This window comes from Panthera onca, chromosome C2 (genome assembly GCF_046562875.1).
Source record: "Panthera onca isolate mPanOnc1 chromosome C2, mPanOnc1 haplotype 2, whole genome shotgun sequence".
Classification (NCBI taxonomy): domain Eukaryota; kingdom Metazoa; phylum Chordata; class Mammalia; order Carnivora; family Felidae; genus Panthera; species Panthera onca.
The window spans coordinates 106,401,645-106,420,444 of record NC_138347.1 but is presented as its reverse complement, the minus strand read 5'-3'; the positions used below and the strand labels follow the sequence as shown (position 1 = coordinate 106,420,444).

Genomic DNA, 18,800 nt, shown 5'->3' with positions numbered 1-18,800 from the left:
AAGCTTTATGGTCATAAATACACTCTTTTCCTTAACATATACCACAATCATTTTCCTAGTCTTTAGATATTCTTTAAAGCGTGAATTTAGTGTCTGCAAAGTATTGCATCCTGTGGATGGACAAAGAATATTTTTCAAATTTTATTTTAGAGAGAGCGCAAGTTGGGGAGGGAGTGGAGGGAGAGAGAAAGAGAAAGAAACAGAGAGAATTTCAAGCATGCTCCACACTCAACATGGAGCCCAACATGGGGCTCGATCCCATGACTCTGGGATCATGACCTGAGCTAAAATCAAGAGTTGGATGCTCAACCGACTGAGCCACCCAGGTGCCCCTTTGTATAAATCTTTGACCACGTTTCAAATTATTACTTTAAACTAGTTTATGTATATGAAATGACCAGTTTGTAATATATGAACTTTATAAGGCTTCATCATATTTCCAATTTATTTTCCTAGAATGAAACATCAGTTTTCAAGAGAATAATATGAATAGGTAGAAAAATAGAAAAGCAATTGACTTCTCACCTGAGAAAACAAACTCTGCATTAGGTTAATTTTTAAAATCATAAAATAGCTCCTTGCTACCACAAGAGATTTCGGCTTTAATAAAAAAGAATTTAAGGTTGAACAAGAGACCTTTTAAAGTCTTATATCTGAGCAGCTGCTGTTCTGGGTAGACAAGAATTGAACTCACTTCAGGGAGGGCCCATCCAGATTTCTTCCTGAATGGTTCGGACAGGTGCAAAAGCCAGACTGTGAGCCCAATTTTGTCTTAATGCTTTTTCCAACAGACAGCCTTTTGTTCATGTCACTCAAAAAACAAAGACGTTTTTAACAGTTGTTCTATATATAAATATATCTACTTTATTTAAATAAAGAGATATGGACAACATATTAAATGAGCCACATTTAGTTATTGAATTTGTAGCCCAATTATAATGCAATCAGAATAATAAATCTTACTAAATTTTATGTTTCTATAGGAAAATAATAGCTGTTAAATACTTATTCACAGAACAAAATCTAGTATTCTCTGAAGTATTTTTCTTTTTTTTTTTTTAAGGCTATTTTGAGAGAGTGCGTGCTCACATGAGTGGGAGAGGGGCAGAGAAGGAGAGAGAATCCCAAGCAGGCTCCGTGCTGTCTGCAAAGAGCTCTGTGCTGTCTTCAAAAAGCCCCACGGCGGGCTCAGTCCCGTGAACCACAAGCTCATGACCTGAGCCAAAATCAAGAGTCGTACTCTTAACCAACTGAGCCAGCCAGGCACCCCTGAAGTATTTTTCTTCATTGCAGTTCAAGCTCATCCACATATCTAAAGGGAAAGTTGACTGGTTTTCTCAAGTGACTGCATATTAATAAGAATGAATATTTTAATATCTACACTTGTACTCATGTTCTAAGCTGTAAATATCCAGTGAATATAGAGCTCTAAGCAAAAGGACTGTCTTTTGGATCATCCACTTTAAAACATCAGGTAGTGTGAAATCCTTTAACTCCACATAGTTCTTTTTCTTTTTGTTCTTCTAAGATTTTTTTTAATGAAAAATTTCAAACACATACTACAGAAGTATAACAATACTGTGTATTGGGGCACCTGGGTGGCTCAGTCAGTTAAGCATCTGACTCTTGATTTTCTGCTCAGGTCATGATTATGCACAGTTCATGGGATTGAGCCCCGAGATGGGCTTTGTGCTGACAGTGTGGAGCCTGCTTGGGATTCTCTCTCCCTCTCTCTCTCTCTCTCTCTCTCTATCTCTTTCTGCCCCTCTCCTACTCACCCTCTCTCTTAAAATAAATAAACTTAAAAAAACTTAAAAAGCAATTCTGTGTATTTGTCACCCAGAATTTCAAAATTTATACCTGCTTTATCTGTCTCTATTGCTGCTGGTGTCTCTAATGTATTGTAAAGCAAATTCAGATTTCTTGTCATCTAACCCCTATGTATTTCCAAATACATTTCTGAAAAATATGGTCATCTAACATAAACACAGTACCATATCACATGTAATAAAATTAAAAGAATTCCAATTACTTGGTATCATCTGACATTAAGTATCATCTAGATATGAAATATTTTGGAATAACCTAGATTTTGAGCTAAGAATTAGAAAATCGTTTCTTAGACAACTCATTTATGAGTCTTAGAACTACTTGAAACTTGGGGCACCTGGGTGGCTCAGTCTGTTAAGCGGCTGACTTCGGCTCAGGTCATGATCTCACGGCTCATCAGTTCGAGCCCCGTGTTGGGCTATGTGCTGACAGCTGGGAGCCTGGAGCCTGCTTCGGATTCTATGTCTCCCTCTTTCTCTGCCCCTCCCCCACTTGCTCTCTGTGTCTCTCAAAAATAAATAAATGTTTAAAAAAAAAACGACTTGAAACTCTGTTCTTTTAAGTAAAAAGTGGAAGATCCAGACACCAAATTCTGATTCTTTAATTATGAACTTAACTTGATCTTCATATCTTGTTTTTTGAAGCATAAAACAACTCCCTTTCTGCTCTCCATTGTGTTAAAACCTAAGGTGCTCATTGTATACAATTGATGTATTTAATTTTTAAATTGTTACAACTTCCTTATAATGCTAGTTGCCTATACTGTTAAAATAGTGATTCTGAAATCCTTAACAGGTGGAAAATTTAGGAATAGTAGTCTCTAATTTTCTGTGCCTATCACTCTTATCAATAAGACACAAATCCCAAACTAAAAATGCCACAAGAATTCATGGAAAAATTACCTTATTTATGATATTTTCCTGCATTGTATGTATGATATCTTTACTTGTTTGTTTCTTATTATGTTAGTGTGTTTTTAGTTGGAAAGGATGAAATATGTATACTATCTAAATAAAGCTAATGTCTGGGGTCTTCATTTTATTTTACTTTCTGAGTGAATTTGGTACAACTGTGTTTTTTAAGTTACTACCTATCATTTATCTAAAACGACTATTCATCCTGAGCGATTCATTTACTGATTTGGTTAAGAATAGTTTAATTTTCCTGTAAAAATTTTTTGTATTCTGTTTCATTAAGAGTAACCTTAACCTGCACACACTGGAAAAAACACTTTCTTTTAGGACTTTGCATAAAATTTGTCAGTGAGCAAGGAAGAGGCTGGAAAATAGAGCAGTGTTACCAAGTGGATCGGTATGTAAAGGGTAAGAGAGTTATGGCAGGAGAGTAAATGGAGAAGTAAGAGTACTAACATGTTACAATTTTTTAGCATATGGATTTGCCAAACATGTTTTGTAAAGTGGTTATCAATCATCTAGACCAGCAGTGGTCCTAATGCAGAGATGGTTGGAAATTACCATGTTGGTAAGGTATGTAAAGGATCTGCTATTTTTCTGCTATATTTTTCTGTTTAACTGTCTCTTTACTCATTTGATATTGGGCAAGAATAAACAGATCTGTAGAATAAAACAGTCTGGAAATACTCTCATATATAACCTCCGTATAGGTTCATGTAGACAATATTTATTACTTATTATTTTTAAGACTTTATTTTATTTTTTAAAATTTTTTTTAACGTTTATTTATTTTTGAGACAGAGAGAGACAGAGCATGAACGGGGGAGGGGCAGAGAGAGAGGGAGACAGAATCGGAAGCAGGCTCCAGGCTCTGAGCCATCAGCCCAGAGCCCGACGCGGGGCTTGAACTCACGGACCGCGAGATCGTGACCCGGGCTGAAGTCGGACGCTTAACCAACTGAGCCACCCAGGCACCCCTTTAAGATTTTATTTTTAAGTAATCTCTACCCATACCCAGCATGGGGCTCAAACTTAACCCCAAGATCAAGAGCCACACACTCTCCTGACTGAGCCAGCCAGGCGCTCCTCATCTTTTTATTTTTAATATTTTGTAATATTATCAAGTGTAGCTGGGCAATGGCACTGCTTTCTGAGAAGATTAAATTGTGATTATGGGATTATTGACACCTTGTTATTTTTAGTAAAACTTCACTGCTTAGATGTTGTGTTTCTGAACTGCAAAGCAGTGATCTAATTTACTTAAGCACAGTAAAAATCCTTTAGATAAGTTAAAAACACTCACCTTTGCACCGTATATGGTAGAATCAATCATTCACAACATTCTGTGTAATAAATTTCTACATTCATTTTCTGGAATTATGTCCCAAGTTTAATTAAAGCAAAAAGGCCTCACAACTACATATTGTTTTGGAGTACAGTTTCTGCCTTAGCATATTTTTAAAACTAATGCCTAATTAATAACATCTGGGAAATATTAATTTATTACACAAAATTTAACAGCATCTCACCATAAACTTTGACAAGTTAATAACTTTAGGGTTTTCACAGAATAAGATAAATTGGCATACTTTATTTTACAGCATTTTAGTGGGATTTGCCAAGAGATAAGCTTTAGTACTATTAAGAAAGAAAAACGCATTTATACAGCCTGGAGTGAACATTTTCATTTGATTTGGAATTACAGAAGTCTTTTCTCATATCAATTTTCCATATTTACGTATGCACTATAAGACTTTTTAAAACTTTTTAAAACTTTTTAAATCTTAAAATTCAGTAACATCCAACATTTGGTAATTAATACCTTATTTTATAAAGTAGGTGCTTTGCATTTTCAAAAAGGTGTTTTTGGAATATGTAATACATGCTTTTGGCAAAAACTCAAAATGTATAGAATACATGGACAAAAGACTCCCTCCTCACAATGATGTGAATATACTTAACACTAAACTGTGTGTTTAAAAATGGTTAAGATGGGGAAAAATCTCAGTAAATTTTATGCTTATGATATGTGCACTTTTCCGTATGTGTTGTCCTTCAATAACATGGCTTATTGAGACCAGGGAAAAAAAGGACTCCCTCTCACCTCTGGTCCTTTGTTACCCTCCCTGCATGCAACCACTGTAACCAGTTGGCTGCATTGCTTCCCAGGGATATATGCTATATATTTATAAGCATATATGCATGAACTTCTTGTACAAATGGAGGTATACTACATATCTTGCTAATGGAAGTATACTGTATATCTTGCTAATCCTTCCATGTCAGCACATAAACATCTGCCTTGCTTTTTTAAAGGTTGCATAATATTCCATTTAAATTCTTTTTAGAAGTGCTGAAAAGTTTTTTAATGACTTTTCCTATCCGTTTTTCATTATTGTTCCATCAGTAAAGAAACCTCTGTGTGCTAGGTAATTTTGGACAGGGAGTGAACAAGAGAGATCTGTTCCTTTTCCTCAAGAAGCTTTTAATCTAGTGGAAAAGACAAGCAATCTTTTCTGTATGTTATTTTGTTTCCAATAGTCTACTTATAAAGAAGGCTTTCACAAATAACAAGACTATTTTTAGCATGAATTTTTAAAAAATGTCTCCATTGACTCTCAATAATGGTAACCTATGCCTTCTTTTTGAGGGAAAGAAAGTAGAAAAGAAGATAGTGAAGAGTACTTAAAAGAAAAATGATAAAATAGTTTGAATAGTCAATACTACTTAGAAGTGCTGGAATGGGATTAAAGCTGACGAAAGTAAATACCTACATTAGTTCAGCTGCAGAAAGCAAATTTACTCTGGTGACTTTAGGAAGAAACTTTAGGAAGAATTTATTACAGGACATTAAACAGCTTAGAGAATCGTTGTGATGGCTTAAGAAACAGACTCTAGATTAAACTTTCAAGAATGACTCCTAAAGCCAAGTCACAGATCTAGACCACCAAGGGCGTAATAGCCAATTCTCCCATTAGGAATTATTGAATTGGAAGGCTGCTGCTACTGCTGCTGGCTGCAAAGCCATGGTGTCCCTGCTAAGACCCATACTGGCAAAATGGATTTCCCTTTCCTGTTCCCCAATACTCATAAACTCTAGTGATCAGACACTTGGAGTTCTGCTAACACTGCTACGGAAAGACTGTGTACTTCTGTGATCATGAGTACCAAAAAAGAGAATAGTACATACAGACTCTTTTGCACTTCTACCTTCCAATTCTCAGATAATGGCCCATAAGTGGCAGAACCTAAATCCAGAAACTTTGCTGTAGAGTCCACAAAATTGTCTTAAGCTTTCATATATATATATATATATATATATATATTTTTTTTTTTTTTAATTTATTTATTTTGAGAGAGAGGAGAGAGCAAGGTGGGGTCAGAGAGAGAGGGAGAGAGAATTCCAAGCAGGCTTCACGCTGTCAGTACAGAACCCGATGCAGGGCTCAAACTCACAAACCATGAGATCATGACCTGAGCCAAAACCAAGAGTTGGACACTTAACCAACTAAGCCGCCTAGGTACCCCAAGTCTTAAGCTTTCTAGTGTCTGAAGTATGGAAAGGCAGTTGATAAGAGGTTGAAATGTATTGAATGTGAAAAACTTTACATATGTCAGAGGATAGTGCAGTCATTTAAAAATAACCAGAGATACCAGAAATTGAATTTTTGATCTTAAAATGAACAAAAATGAGATAAGGAGAATTTTCACAAAGACTAGTAACATGGGAAACTGAGCCAAGGGATTTCTTCCAATATTCAGGACAAAATCACAGAGGGTTCAAGGTTCTACAAGGAAGGAATGGATAGAATGGCAAGTATGCAAAGAAATATGTTGAGAGCAATTTCTGAAACTAACAAAATACTGAAATCCTTAGAACACATATTGAAAAGGGAAATTTGAGGGTTGACAGGATATATTTTTTAAATTCTATACCTGGACCAATAATAATGTAATTTTGATACATTAAAAAATATATAAAGAATCATAGACCTTCCAGAGAGTATAGCTCCCTTAGAAAGAACGAGAACCAGATTGTCATCAGACTTCTCTTAACACTAAGTAAGGAAGATAATGAAGCAACATCCTCAAACTAGTGATGAGAAATGGTCAGATTTGTGTGCCCAGATGCCCATTGTTTGAGTGAGAAAGAAATCTAGACATGACTACTAAAAATTTACTGTGGTCAAATTAATAGATGTTAGAATCCAGAAAAGAAATAGTAAAATTCAAGAAGTAATGATAATTAAGAAGCAAACCAACCTCAGCTTTTCTTGGTAGAGGGAGATTGATGGCACTTGCCATCTTCTTTATTCTTCCTATGGAACCAGAGTTCACCCTTTTCGTCTCTTGAAGCTCGCACAGGACAGATAAAAAACCCAACTAACATCCAGCCCATTCCTGAAGTTTTGAGTTTGGACGACTTGGAGAATAATGACTGTGCCTTTAATAGAAACAGGGACGTAAAGAGGAAGAAAGGAAAAAGTTGGGGGGGAAAGGCTAAGGAAAAAGTGTTGGAAATGTTAGGTTAAAGACTTACCAGGATAGAAATAGGAAAATGTCCAATAATTACTTTATCATTTGTAATTTATACTCCTGAGTATTTTGGAAAGTATTACAATGTCTTGGCCAATATGAAGTTGAAAATTGGCTTTAGCCCTACAAAGATCAGCTCTCTATCCCCACTGCCTGGCACAGTGCCTTTTACATAGGTATTCAGCAAATATTTGTAAAATAAATGGAGACCATTTGTATCAAAACAAGCAGAAATTGAACTTAGAAGTTCCTGATGAAATGGTTGAAGAGGATAGATTAGTGTTTAATTAGTGTTCATGTGAGGTTCTTGGAATGTCTGCATTAGAGTTAATAGAAATCCTTGCTTAAATGCAGGTTATTGGGCCATGCCCCAGATACAATAAATCAAAAATCCTTGGGTGTATGTTTCAGGACTCTGCATTTTAATAAGTACCTCCCGTGATTTTTAAGAATGTTCAAGTTAAAAGGAATAGTCCCACAGAAGCCAGAAAAAAACAAGAATGGATAAAGGGTAAAGCTTAGAGAAAGTACAGCTCTCCCTCAATTTACAGTGGAATTACATCCTCATAAACCCACTGTAAATTGAAAATAGTGTAATTTGAAAATACATTTCCTACACCTAACCCACTGAACACCATAGTTTAGCCTCCCCTATTTTAATGTGCTCCGAACACTTGCATTAGCCTACAGTTGGGCAAAATCAACTAATATAAAGCCTATTTTACAATAAACTGTTGAATATCTCATGTAATTTATTGAATCCTGTACTGAAAATGAAAAATGGAATGGTTGTATGGGTACATGATGGGTCTCAGTGTACAGGTTGTTTGCCTTCGTGATTGTAAGGCTGACTGGGAGCTGAAGCTGCTGCTGCTGCTGCTCAGCATCACTAGAGAGTATGGTACCACGTGTTGCTAGTCCGGGAAAGGATCAAAATTCGAAGGGCAGCTTCTACTGAATGCATAGCATTCTCACACCATTGTGATTCCAAAAATCGTCAGTCCAGCCATCATAAGTCGGGGACTATATGTCTTTAGGAGATGGTACTTTTCAACATTTTAATGTCATATACAATTAGAAAATATTTGCAAAGCACCTTGGGGTAGAAGAAGGAAAGTCTGATGGAAGCCGGAAGTAACCCGCGCCAGTGGCTTTGGCAGGCTTGGGTCCCACCCAGCTGCTTCAAGGCTGAGCGTGTCAACATCTTGACACGCTAGTTACGTTTGACTCTCTGGAAGCTCTGTCAAGGGTGAGAAGGAAAATGTGCAATCAAAGGAGAATTTAAAGGAGACATTTATCAAACAAGTCTCCAAAGTTAGATATGCTGCTGAGTATTCAAGGAACCGGAATGACCTTTGGGTTTCAGTAATTGGAAGGAAGGTTGAGGGAATCCTTGGCGTTTTAATGTGAAAGTGAAGGGAAGGAAAGAGGCATTTGTAAAAAAATAAAGCTACAAGGAAGTAAAGGATACAAGTATAGATGACTATTGGAAGATTTTAAGTGCTAAAGGGAAGAAGACAGTAGCTCAAAGAGTATCAGGAGTTGGGTTGGGTAGGGAGGGGAAGTATAGTAGATGACTTACTTTGCTACATTAAGAACAGAAAGTAATTTTCATCAGTATGGATTTTGTTCTTATTTACTTTTTTTTTTAAAACTTTGTGATCATTTAGTAGTCTTTTATTAAAATCTTTTTTAATGTTTATTTGTTTTTGAGAGAGACAGAGCACAAGTGGGGAAGGGGCAGAGAGAAATGGAGACACAGAATCCCAAGCAGGTTCCAGACTCTGAGCTGTCAGCACAGAGCCCGACACAGGGCTCGAACTCCCGAACTGCGAGATCATGACCTGAGCCGAATGGATGCTTAACCAACTGAGCCACCCAGGTGCCCCATGTGATCATTTAGTAGTCTTAAGAAAGGACATCAAAAGTCACCTTGAATTATAAGAGGAAATAATAATTACAAATTAGGCCATTTAGTGCCGAGAGAATGCTACCATTGGAGTGTACTTCAGGAGCTAATGCTTTCAAGATCTCTATTGACTTGTCATAACTTAGGTTTATATTCTGTATTACTATCTTAATCATCAGTCATAGAAATCCCAGCATTCTAGTGCCAGGTTAATCACAGGCTGTATTTTCTAGCATTTTAATCTTCTGAGACTATTTTATGCAGACTAGGAGGAACAGTTGGAAATTGTTTTAAATACTGTGATTTTAGGACTATATCTGGACTATATCTGAAGTATTTAGAATACGTCCCTTCCTTCCAAAGACGTCCATGTCCTAGTCCCCAGAATTTGTAAATATGTTATTTTATGTGACAAGGGAATTAAGATTACAGATGAAGGGGCGCCTGGGTGGCCCTTCCTTCCAAAGACGTCCATGTCCTAGTCCCCAGAATTTGTAAATATGTTATTTTATGTGACAAGGGAATTAAGATTACAGATGAAGGGGCGCCTGGGTGGCGCAGTCGGTTAAGCCTCCGACTTCAGCCAGGTCACGATCTCGCGGTCCGTGAGTTCGAGCCCCGCGTCAGGCTCTGGGCTGATGGCTCGGAGCCTGGAGCCTGTTTCCGATTCTGTGTCTCCCTCTCTCTCTGCCCCTCCCCCGTTCATGCTCTGTCTCTCTCTGTCCCAAAAATAAAAAAAAAAAAAAAAAAAAAAAAAAAAAAAAAAACGTTGAAAAAAAAGATTACAGATGAAATTAAGGTTATTAATCACCTTACAGTAACCTTAAGAGAGTAACCTTTATTACCCAGGTGGGCTCAGTTTAATCACAAGCGTTCTTTGAATGTAGAAGAGTTAGAGAGATTTAAAGATGCTTTGTTGCTGGCTTTGAAAATGGAAGGAAGGGCCACAAGCCAGAGAACATGGGCAGTTTCTAGAAGATTGAAGAGACAGGAAAGAAACAGATTTCCCCCTAGAGCCTGCAGAAAGAATGCAGCCCTGTCAACACCTTGATTCTGGCCCAGTGGTACCCATTCTGGGCTTCTGACCTCCAGAACTGTCAGAAAGTAAATTTTTTGTTTTAAATCACTAAATTTATGGTAATTTCTTACATTGACTAAACTAATATAATATCCAACTTTTATAATCTTAATTTTAAAACATATAAGTCTCATTTTTGTGTCAGACTATATGTTCCTCTAGACCAGTAATCAACCTCTGTCCTTGACACTCAGTATACATGATAAATGTTTATTGAATTTGAACCATTCTGTATATCAGATGGTCTGTGCCATTTTTGGGGAGAGTTGTTTACCATTCTCCACTCACCTGGGTGCATGCTACGTAGAGAAGCATCTGTATTGCAATCAATATCTGCAGTTCTGAAGCTTTTCCTTAGTGACTTTTGATTGGAGAAAGGGTATTCATTTAAACCAGAGTTGGTTTTCTCTGGCTCAAGTGCTTTAATACATGAGACTTGTGTCTTCTAATCAACAGTTTCAAGGGCTTCTTGTGTCTGTTTCAACTGCTCTAGAGTAAGACCACCTGTCCGAGAAACCCCATCCTCCTGAGGTTTGTGGAAGTTTATATTTTAATTCATACCATCCCAAACATAGTCTCAAAATTTGGTGAAAATCAAAAAAAAATTTTTCATGATACCAAACAGACCTACAGACAAACTCTATTTTTATAGATTTGCATTCATTTTGCTCCTAGTCTTTAGATAAAACCAACAAAATTGAAGAATTAGAATGAGGATAGTTTTGGATGTGTTATATGCTGTGCTTTGGGATGTAATAGGCATTATTTATTGCTGCTATAATTTAGTAGCTTAAAACAACAAACATTTATTATATCATTTCTGTTGGTTAGAAATCCAGAAACAGCTTTCTAGGTTGTTCTGGGCTGGGTGGTTCTGACTCGGGGCTTCTTAGGAGGCTGCATCAAGTTGTGAGTCAAGGCTGCCATCATTTCAAGGCTTGACCGATAGAGAATTTACCTCCAAATTCTTAAACGTGGTTGTTGACGTCTCAAAAATCTGCTTCTAAGCTCATGCAGGTAGGCCTGTCCACAGGGCTCTCTCACAGCATAGCAGCTGCTTGCCCCAGAATGAGTCATCATGCTAATACAGTACCCAAGCAGAATCCACATTCTATTAGGGGCAAGTCAGTAAATCCAGCCCATACTTAAAGGAAGGGGATCACTGGGGGCCATCTTAGAAGCTGCCTACCACACATATAAATTAGTGAGTTCATTAGTTTACCAGAGACTAGATAATCAAGTTTATAATATTCCTAACTGAAATTAAGTTCAATAATGTCAAAAATTTTTGTAAGAAAACCTAAAATAAATTTCTCATATTAGAAGATATAAAATACAAATAAGCCTTTTAACTTTTAGACAGGAAATTCAGAAGGTACATTAAATAATCAACACAGTTTACTTTTTTTAACTATACTTCCCTCAGATTGTCTACTTCTATCTAACTTCCTGTTTCAATTCTTCCCTTCATTTTAAAAATTGTACTTATGCCTCATCTTCTAAAAATAATTGAAAGCAGCTTATAGAAATATATAAAATGTTTTGAGAATGGAAATTAGTTATGCAAAGATGATGACACAGATAGAAAACTAAGTCAGAAATAAAACTACTACGCAAAGGTCTGGCGAAACTGAAGACCTAACAAAGATCCATGTGGCTGAATAAGTTGATGTTAAGAGAATGAAAAGGCAAGTCCAAGACTAGGAAGCAATACTTACAAGACAAACATCTGATAAAAGTCTTATGTCTACAATATATAAAGAACTGTTACAAGTCTACAACAATAAGACAAACAATCTGGTTTTTTTAAATAGGGAAAAAATTTGAACACATTTTATCAAATAAGATATATGAATGACACACAAAATAAAACCCCAATGAGATACTATTATACCACCATTCAAATGAATAAAATAAAAAAGACTGATAATACCAATTATCAAGCAAGAATGTAGCACAACTAGAACTCTAAGTTCACATTTTTTATAAAATTAAACAATCACCGCACAACTCTGAAATCCTATTGCTAGTTATTTTACACAAGAGAAATGAAACCATAGATACATAAAAAACAGTACATGAATGTTCATAGAAGCTTTATTTATAATAGCAAAAAACTAGAAACTGTTTATTATTACATTGTGACATAATCATATACATACAATGTACCTAGCAATAAAACTGAATAAATGGAACAACGTGGATGAATCACAGAAGCATTATGCTAAGTAAAAGAGGCTAGGCACAAAAGACAACATAATGTATGATTCCATTATATGAAATTCTGGAAAAGGTGAAACTATAGTGACAGAAAGCCTGTCAGTGGTGGGGCGCCTGGGTGACTCAGTAGGTTAAGCATCCAACTCTTGATTTCAGCTCAGGTCATGATATCACGGTCTGTGAGTTTGAGCCCCACATCGGGCTCTGCGCTGGCCATGAGGAACCTGCTTGGGATTCTCTCCTGTCTCTCTCTCTCTCTCTGTCTCTACTCCACTTGCTCTCTTTCAAAATAAATAAATAGGCTTTCTTTATCTTTTCTTTTTTTTTTTTAAGTTTGTCAGTGGTAACTAGGGTTAGAGGGAGCTAATTATCTGCAAAGAGGCAGGATGGAACATTGGGGGTAGAAATGTTCTACACCTTTGTGGTGGTGGTTGTTACTATATGCATTTTTCAAAATTCATCAAACAGTATGACTAAAATGGATAAATTTCATATTTAAATTAAACCTAAACAAAGCTGAATTAAAATGAAAACCTCTTTTATAACATAAGCATAATCCAGTTGAGTGGTTTACTAATCATTTGCACTTGAAGTTTTTATTATTATTTTTTTAACCTCCAAGGTGACAATATGACTCAATCTGAGCTCCTTTGAGTTAGGGTTATGTATACAAATACTGCACAATTCAAAGGAAAGCTCTTTCTGCCTGAGACTACTGAAGGAAGACAGAATTTTTGAGCTTCCTCATGATGACATTAGAAGGTTGGAGTTTAGAATGAGAAGTGGGAAGGGTAACCCCAGGAGGATGAAACTAAGGTGGGGAAGTCTGAAAGGGGGACAAACTATTAGGGGGCTCCAACAGACTACAGGGAAGAGTAAGATTGCCTTGATAAAGTGCACTCCAGTGGTGATGTGCCTTAACTTCTAGAGTGAGCAGTAAGGAAGTGACCAGTGGGTCAGTGATTTTCAAACTGAAATGAAGTTAAGAAACCACTATAATAAGGCAATAAAATTTTACATTCTTTTTAAAAATGTTTTAATGTTTATTTTTGAGAGAGAGAGAGAGAGAGCGAGCATGAGCAGGGGAGGAGCAGAGAGAGAGGGAGACAGAATCCAAAGCAGGCTCCAGGCTCCAAGCTGTCAGTCCAGAGCCCGACACAGGGCTCGAACTCACAAACTGTGAGATCACAAACTGTGAGCCGAAGTCAGACACTTAACTGACCGAGCCTCCCAGGTACCCCTAAAATTTTACATTCTTGAATGGGACTTGGGGTGATTGGGATAACATCAGATTAAGAACACTGATATTTATACAAATAGAAAACAGCCTGGAACATGGTTATTGCTATATGTATTTTTAAATAAAATACATATCTTTTCTCAATGAGAGGTATTTAATATTAATAATAGAATAATAGGAAGTAGCATTCATACATGGGCTAAGAAGAGGAGAAGGTAAGGGAGATTAACATTTAACATATTATATGGGCTAGATACTGTACTTTGTGCCTTCAGATTACATGCTTTAATCTCAGCAACAGGGATGTGCAATATTATCCTCATTTTACAGCTATGGAAACAGGTTCAGAAAGCAGGCTTGGGTTCTAATTAATTTGGGTACTGTGTACACAGAAAGGATACTATTCCTCAAAGGTTGGTGAAAGGACTGCTTGAGTTAAGATCACCAGGGATGCATGTCCACAAATCACACCCAGAACTAATAAATGTGATTGGAATGTTGGGTGGGGGCGGAGGACAGAAATCTGCATTTCAAACCTCATTACCTGCTTGGTAATTTCAAAGTTTGAGAACAGCTATCTTAAGACTAGAAAATATTTTTACTATGCAGTGATTTCTGATATTAAGAGTTCTCAGCAGGAGCGCCTGGGTGGCTTATTCAGTTGAGCGTCCGACCCTTAATTTTGGTTTAGGTCATGATCCAGGGTCGTGGGATTCAGCCCTGCATCGGGCTCCACGCTGAGTGTGGAGCCTGCTTGGGATTCTTTCTCTCCCTTTGCTCCTCTCCCCCTCTCATGAATGGTCTCACTCTCTAAAACTTAAAAAAAAAAAAAAAAGAGTTCTAAGAACTTAAGAGTTCTTAGAAACAAAAGTTAGCCTCATAAAGGTGATCTGTAGCTTTGACTATTAAGATAATGTATATTTACAGTGTTGTAACATAGCTATAGTTCTCAATGCTCATATTTCATAAATAAGAGTTAAAAAATAAGTCAGCATAATTTTTTTTATGTTTATTTTTGAGAAAGAGGGAGAGAGGGAGACAGTGTGAGTGGGTGAGGGGCAGAGAAACCGAGAGACACAATCTGACGCAGGCTCCAGGCTCTGAGCTGTCAGCACAGAGCCCGTCACCGGGCTCGAACCCACAAATCATGAGATCATGCCCTGAACTGAAGTCAGATGTTTAACTGACTGAGCCACCCAGGTGCCCCAAGCCAGCATTCTTTATTAGTTCTCAGTAGAAGTTATATTGGTGGCTACCTAGAATGACCTCTACCTGGTAGCAAAATTTTCCAGTCCTTTTTTTTTTTTTTTTTTGCCATTTTTCTTATTGCTGGCTTAAGCTACCCAAGATGTGTCAGTTTGTGTTTGTCATTTTTATACAATAAAGGATAAATAAAGGTGTATTTATACATAGATGAATTATAGTAGATAGCAAATGGAACAGTTTCTGTATTTATGAGTTAGTGGGTCTTAGCGAGATAATTCTACTTGCCTAAACTCTTCTTTTGTCTCTTCAACAAGAATATTAGACCAAAATAATTCTTTGTAGTATTTAGCTGCCTACGTATTATTTAAATTCCAACACTTACTCTTGAATGATTATATGTATTTTCAACAGCGATTCTTTTATTGCACACCGAGAAAGTATGCGACAGATGATGAGAAGTTTTTCTGAACCTTTTGGAAGAGATTTGCTCAGCATCTCTGATGGCAGAGGAAGAGCTCATAATCACATGAGACATGATGATGGTGAAAATTCTTTGACTGTAAGTTCTTTATTTTAAACTTAGCGAGAAAGTCCTATGGGAATTTGAGGAAAATTATTACAGAAGAATATATCTGTGATGTTAAGCTATTAATAATGTTTGTGTTATAGAGATAATTGTTATATATAAAAGGGGGAACCTGTTGGAAAGCTAAATTTTTTAACAATGAATTAACTCTATAGAATTCCACTGTGCTACCAAAACTTTAAGACCATAAGGTTATATATTATAAGCCAAACTTAAAGCAATATGTGCATATAGTTGTCATCTTAGAATTTCCTCCCATGTCTTAAGTTAAAACAGGTGTGGGGACTATCCTTCCTAACCTATGCAACACTTCTTTTTCCCACTTTAAAAAAGCAGCAAAAGCTATGGTGTAATACTTTATAGGACCAGGAAAAAACAGACTTCTGCATGGCTTCCTTGGACCTTCAAAACTTAGATTAACTTTTAACTGTATCTAAAAATCTTGCGTAACTGCAGTATATTTTCATAAGTCTTATCTGAGAGCAAAGCTAGGAGGTTACAAACGTACTGAACTAAAAAATCTAGGATGTTTACATACCTTAACTACTTTCTTCCCTGTTAATTTCGTTTCTCTTGCTTTTTCCTTTAGAATGGCAGTTCTAGAATAAAAGTCCACAGCAGTTTGTTTTTGTTTTCTATTAATTAAGTTTTGCTATTACATAAGTCTTTCATACTTAGATATAAACATATCATATGTGTCACAACCTGGGGGAAAAAAGTGAGCCATATCTCACCAGTATAAATTATAAATATGTAGTAAAGAATAAGTTTTGGCTAAAAGAGAGGCTGAATATTTCAAGGGGTTTGAAGGATAAAATTACATTTGCCATTTTTTTTTTTAATTTTTTAAGTTTATTTATTTATTTTGAGAGAGGCAGAGACAGTGTGAACAGGGGAGGGGCAGAGAGAAGGAGAGTGAGAATTCCAAGCAGGCTCTGCACCATCAGCACAGAGCCCAGTGCAGGCTCGAACCCACGAAACCATGAGATACCATGACCTAAGCTGAAACCAAGAGTGACCTTAACTGACCGAGCCACCCAGATACTCCTACATTTACCATTTAAATGAAAATTTCACATTCTTTTTCATCTTATTCCAATATATATTACTTTTATTCCAATTTGTTTTTTTTCATTTAGTGAATATATATATGTATATATATTTTTTAAAAATATATAAATATATATACATTTAAAATATATAAATATATTTTAAATATATAAATAATATATACATGTAACATACATTTTAAATATATATATATACTTTACTTTTAGGGTTATCAGTTTCTATGAAAGTCTAAAATTAAGATCAAAGGAAAAATTATCAAGGAGTGCAGAGAAAATCAATTAACACATTCTGAAATTTTATCTTTCATATGAGCATTGAAATATTTTGTATATCTGCTATAACCATAGCAAGACAAGAATAGGGCTGTATATAGTACTTTGTATGTATGTGCATAAATGAGCTATTTGTAGCTTTTATAGAAGAAGGAAGAAGTGGCAATTTTATTCCCAGTGGAGAATGACATTATATCCTATCAACTATCTTAGAATGCTAATACCAATCCACTTTTTGTTGTTCAAACTGTATAGAAATCCTTTGCTAGCCAAGAGTACTGAGTATTTTCCTAGGGAAGTAATAATTTTTAAAATATTACAATTTATAAGTTGTAATATAATTATAAATTATAAAATTGGTTACAGCAGATTTTTCCAAGGAACATTTAGCCTCTCTTTTAGCCAAGACTCATTTTTTTGTGTGTGTGCCTTTATAACTTATATTGGTGAGGATTGGCTCTCCTTATATCCTGTAGGGTGTATATATTTGACACGTGTATGTCTAAGTGTGAAAGACTAAATGTAATAGCAAAAATAAATTAATTAAAGCAAAACCAAACAAACAGTAGCAACAAAAGACCTCTCTGTCAGCTTGAACTTTTCTAAGTCAGTGTTTTATAACTATATGTGAAGGTAGGAACAAATAAAAATTGACTGCAGAAGATGGAAAAGACTGCTACTATCTGAAAAGAGCACAGCCAAGAAAACAGTAGGCTTTTTGAGCATGCTAGCTATCCTAGTCCATTTGAACTTTCATCAAAATTCATATTAAGCTTCTCTCTCTTCTCATGAAATTATAAATTTTTTTGATTAAGCAGTGAGCCATTAGCTGTTGCTTTTAAGCATGGTAGATGAAAATCTACATTTCAGCTAGACATCTTGATATTTTTTTTTAATTTTTGGCCCATTTCTTGACATTTGTCATCTCTATCAGCCATTTTATGAAGAAAGCAGAGACTCCTACAAAAGTAGGTGAAGCTAACTATGCTGTTTTCTTGTTTATATTATTAGCATTTTCTTCAGTTCATGATAATTTTATGGGGATTTTTAATTTTTTTTTAAGTTTATTTTTGAGAGAGCGAGCACATGAGCAAATGGGGGAGGGGCAAAGAGAGAGAGAGAGAGAGAGAGAATCCCAAGCGAGCTCCGCACTGTCAGCATGGAGTCCTATGCTGGGCTCGAACTCAGGAACCTTGAGATCATGACCTGAGCTGAAACCAAGAGTCGGACACTTAACCAACTGAGCCACCCAGGTGCTCCTATGGGGATATTTTTAAGCCAGTTGTCCATTTTGGGAGGATTAGTTTTGTTTAAAACTAGATAATTTAATCTGTAAATATATTTAATTAAGCAATTTATAATTCAAGGTATGGCATGTGACCATCAGACATTTAGATTGAGTGATGGCACCAGAGTCAATCTAAAATGTTTTTCTTTTAGGGGCGCCTGGGTGGCTCAGTCGGTTAAGAATCTGACTTCAGCTCAGGTCATGATCTCATGGTTTGTGGGTTTGAGCCCTGCATAGGGCTACTGTGCTGACAGCTCAGACCCTGGAGCCTGCTAAGGATTCTGTGTCTCCCTCTCTCTCTTTCCTTCCTCTGCTCTCACTCTGTCTCTGTCTCTCAAAAATGAATAAACATAAAAAAAATTTAATATTTTTCTTTGAAATGAAAAGAAATAGAGAAATTTTATTTGTGCATTCAGTGCACTTTGGAGATTACTCTTCTAAATATATAGTATACATATATATCATCCGATATAATTTATTATACAATTTACCATAAGTACACATTTTCTCTATTTTTCACCATAACTTACATAGGGAGAAAATTATCACTGAATGATGGTAAAACCTTACATATACCATTTACCCAAAAATTCAAATTTTACTTTCAATATTTGAAACCTCCAAGTAATGAAAATTTTTAATTTTTATAT

At 36.0% G+C, this 18,800-nt stretch overlaps 1 protein-coding gene across 5 annotated transcripts in view; it reads left to right on the top strand.

Moving 5' to 3' along the window:
- MLF1 (myeloid leukemia factor 1) overlaps positions 1-18,800 on the top strand; it is a 36,446-nt gene that overhangs the window by 5,985 nt on the left and 11,661 nt on the right. For all 5 annotated transcript variants that reach the window (XR_009612158.2, XM_060639076.3, XM_060639078.3 and 2 more), the window contains exon 2: positions 15,345-15,492. Coding sequence is in view for 4 of the 5 variants with exons in the window: in XM_060639076.3 (XP_060495059.1) it covers positions 15,345-15,492 (148 nt within the window). In the remaining variant the exon portion in view is untranslated. The remainder of the gene's footprint in view (positions 1-15,344; positions 15,493-18,800) is intronic.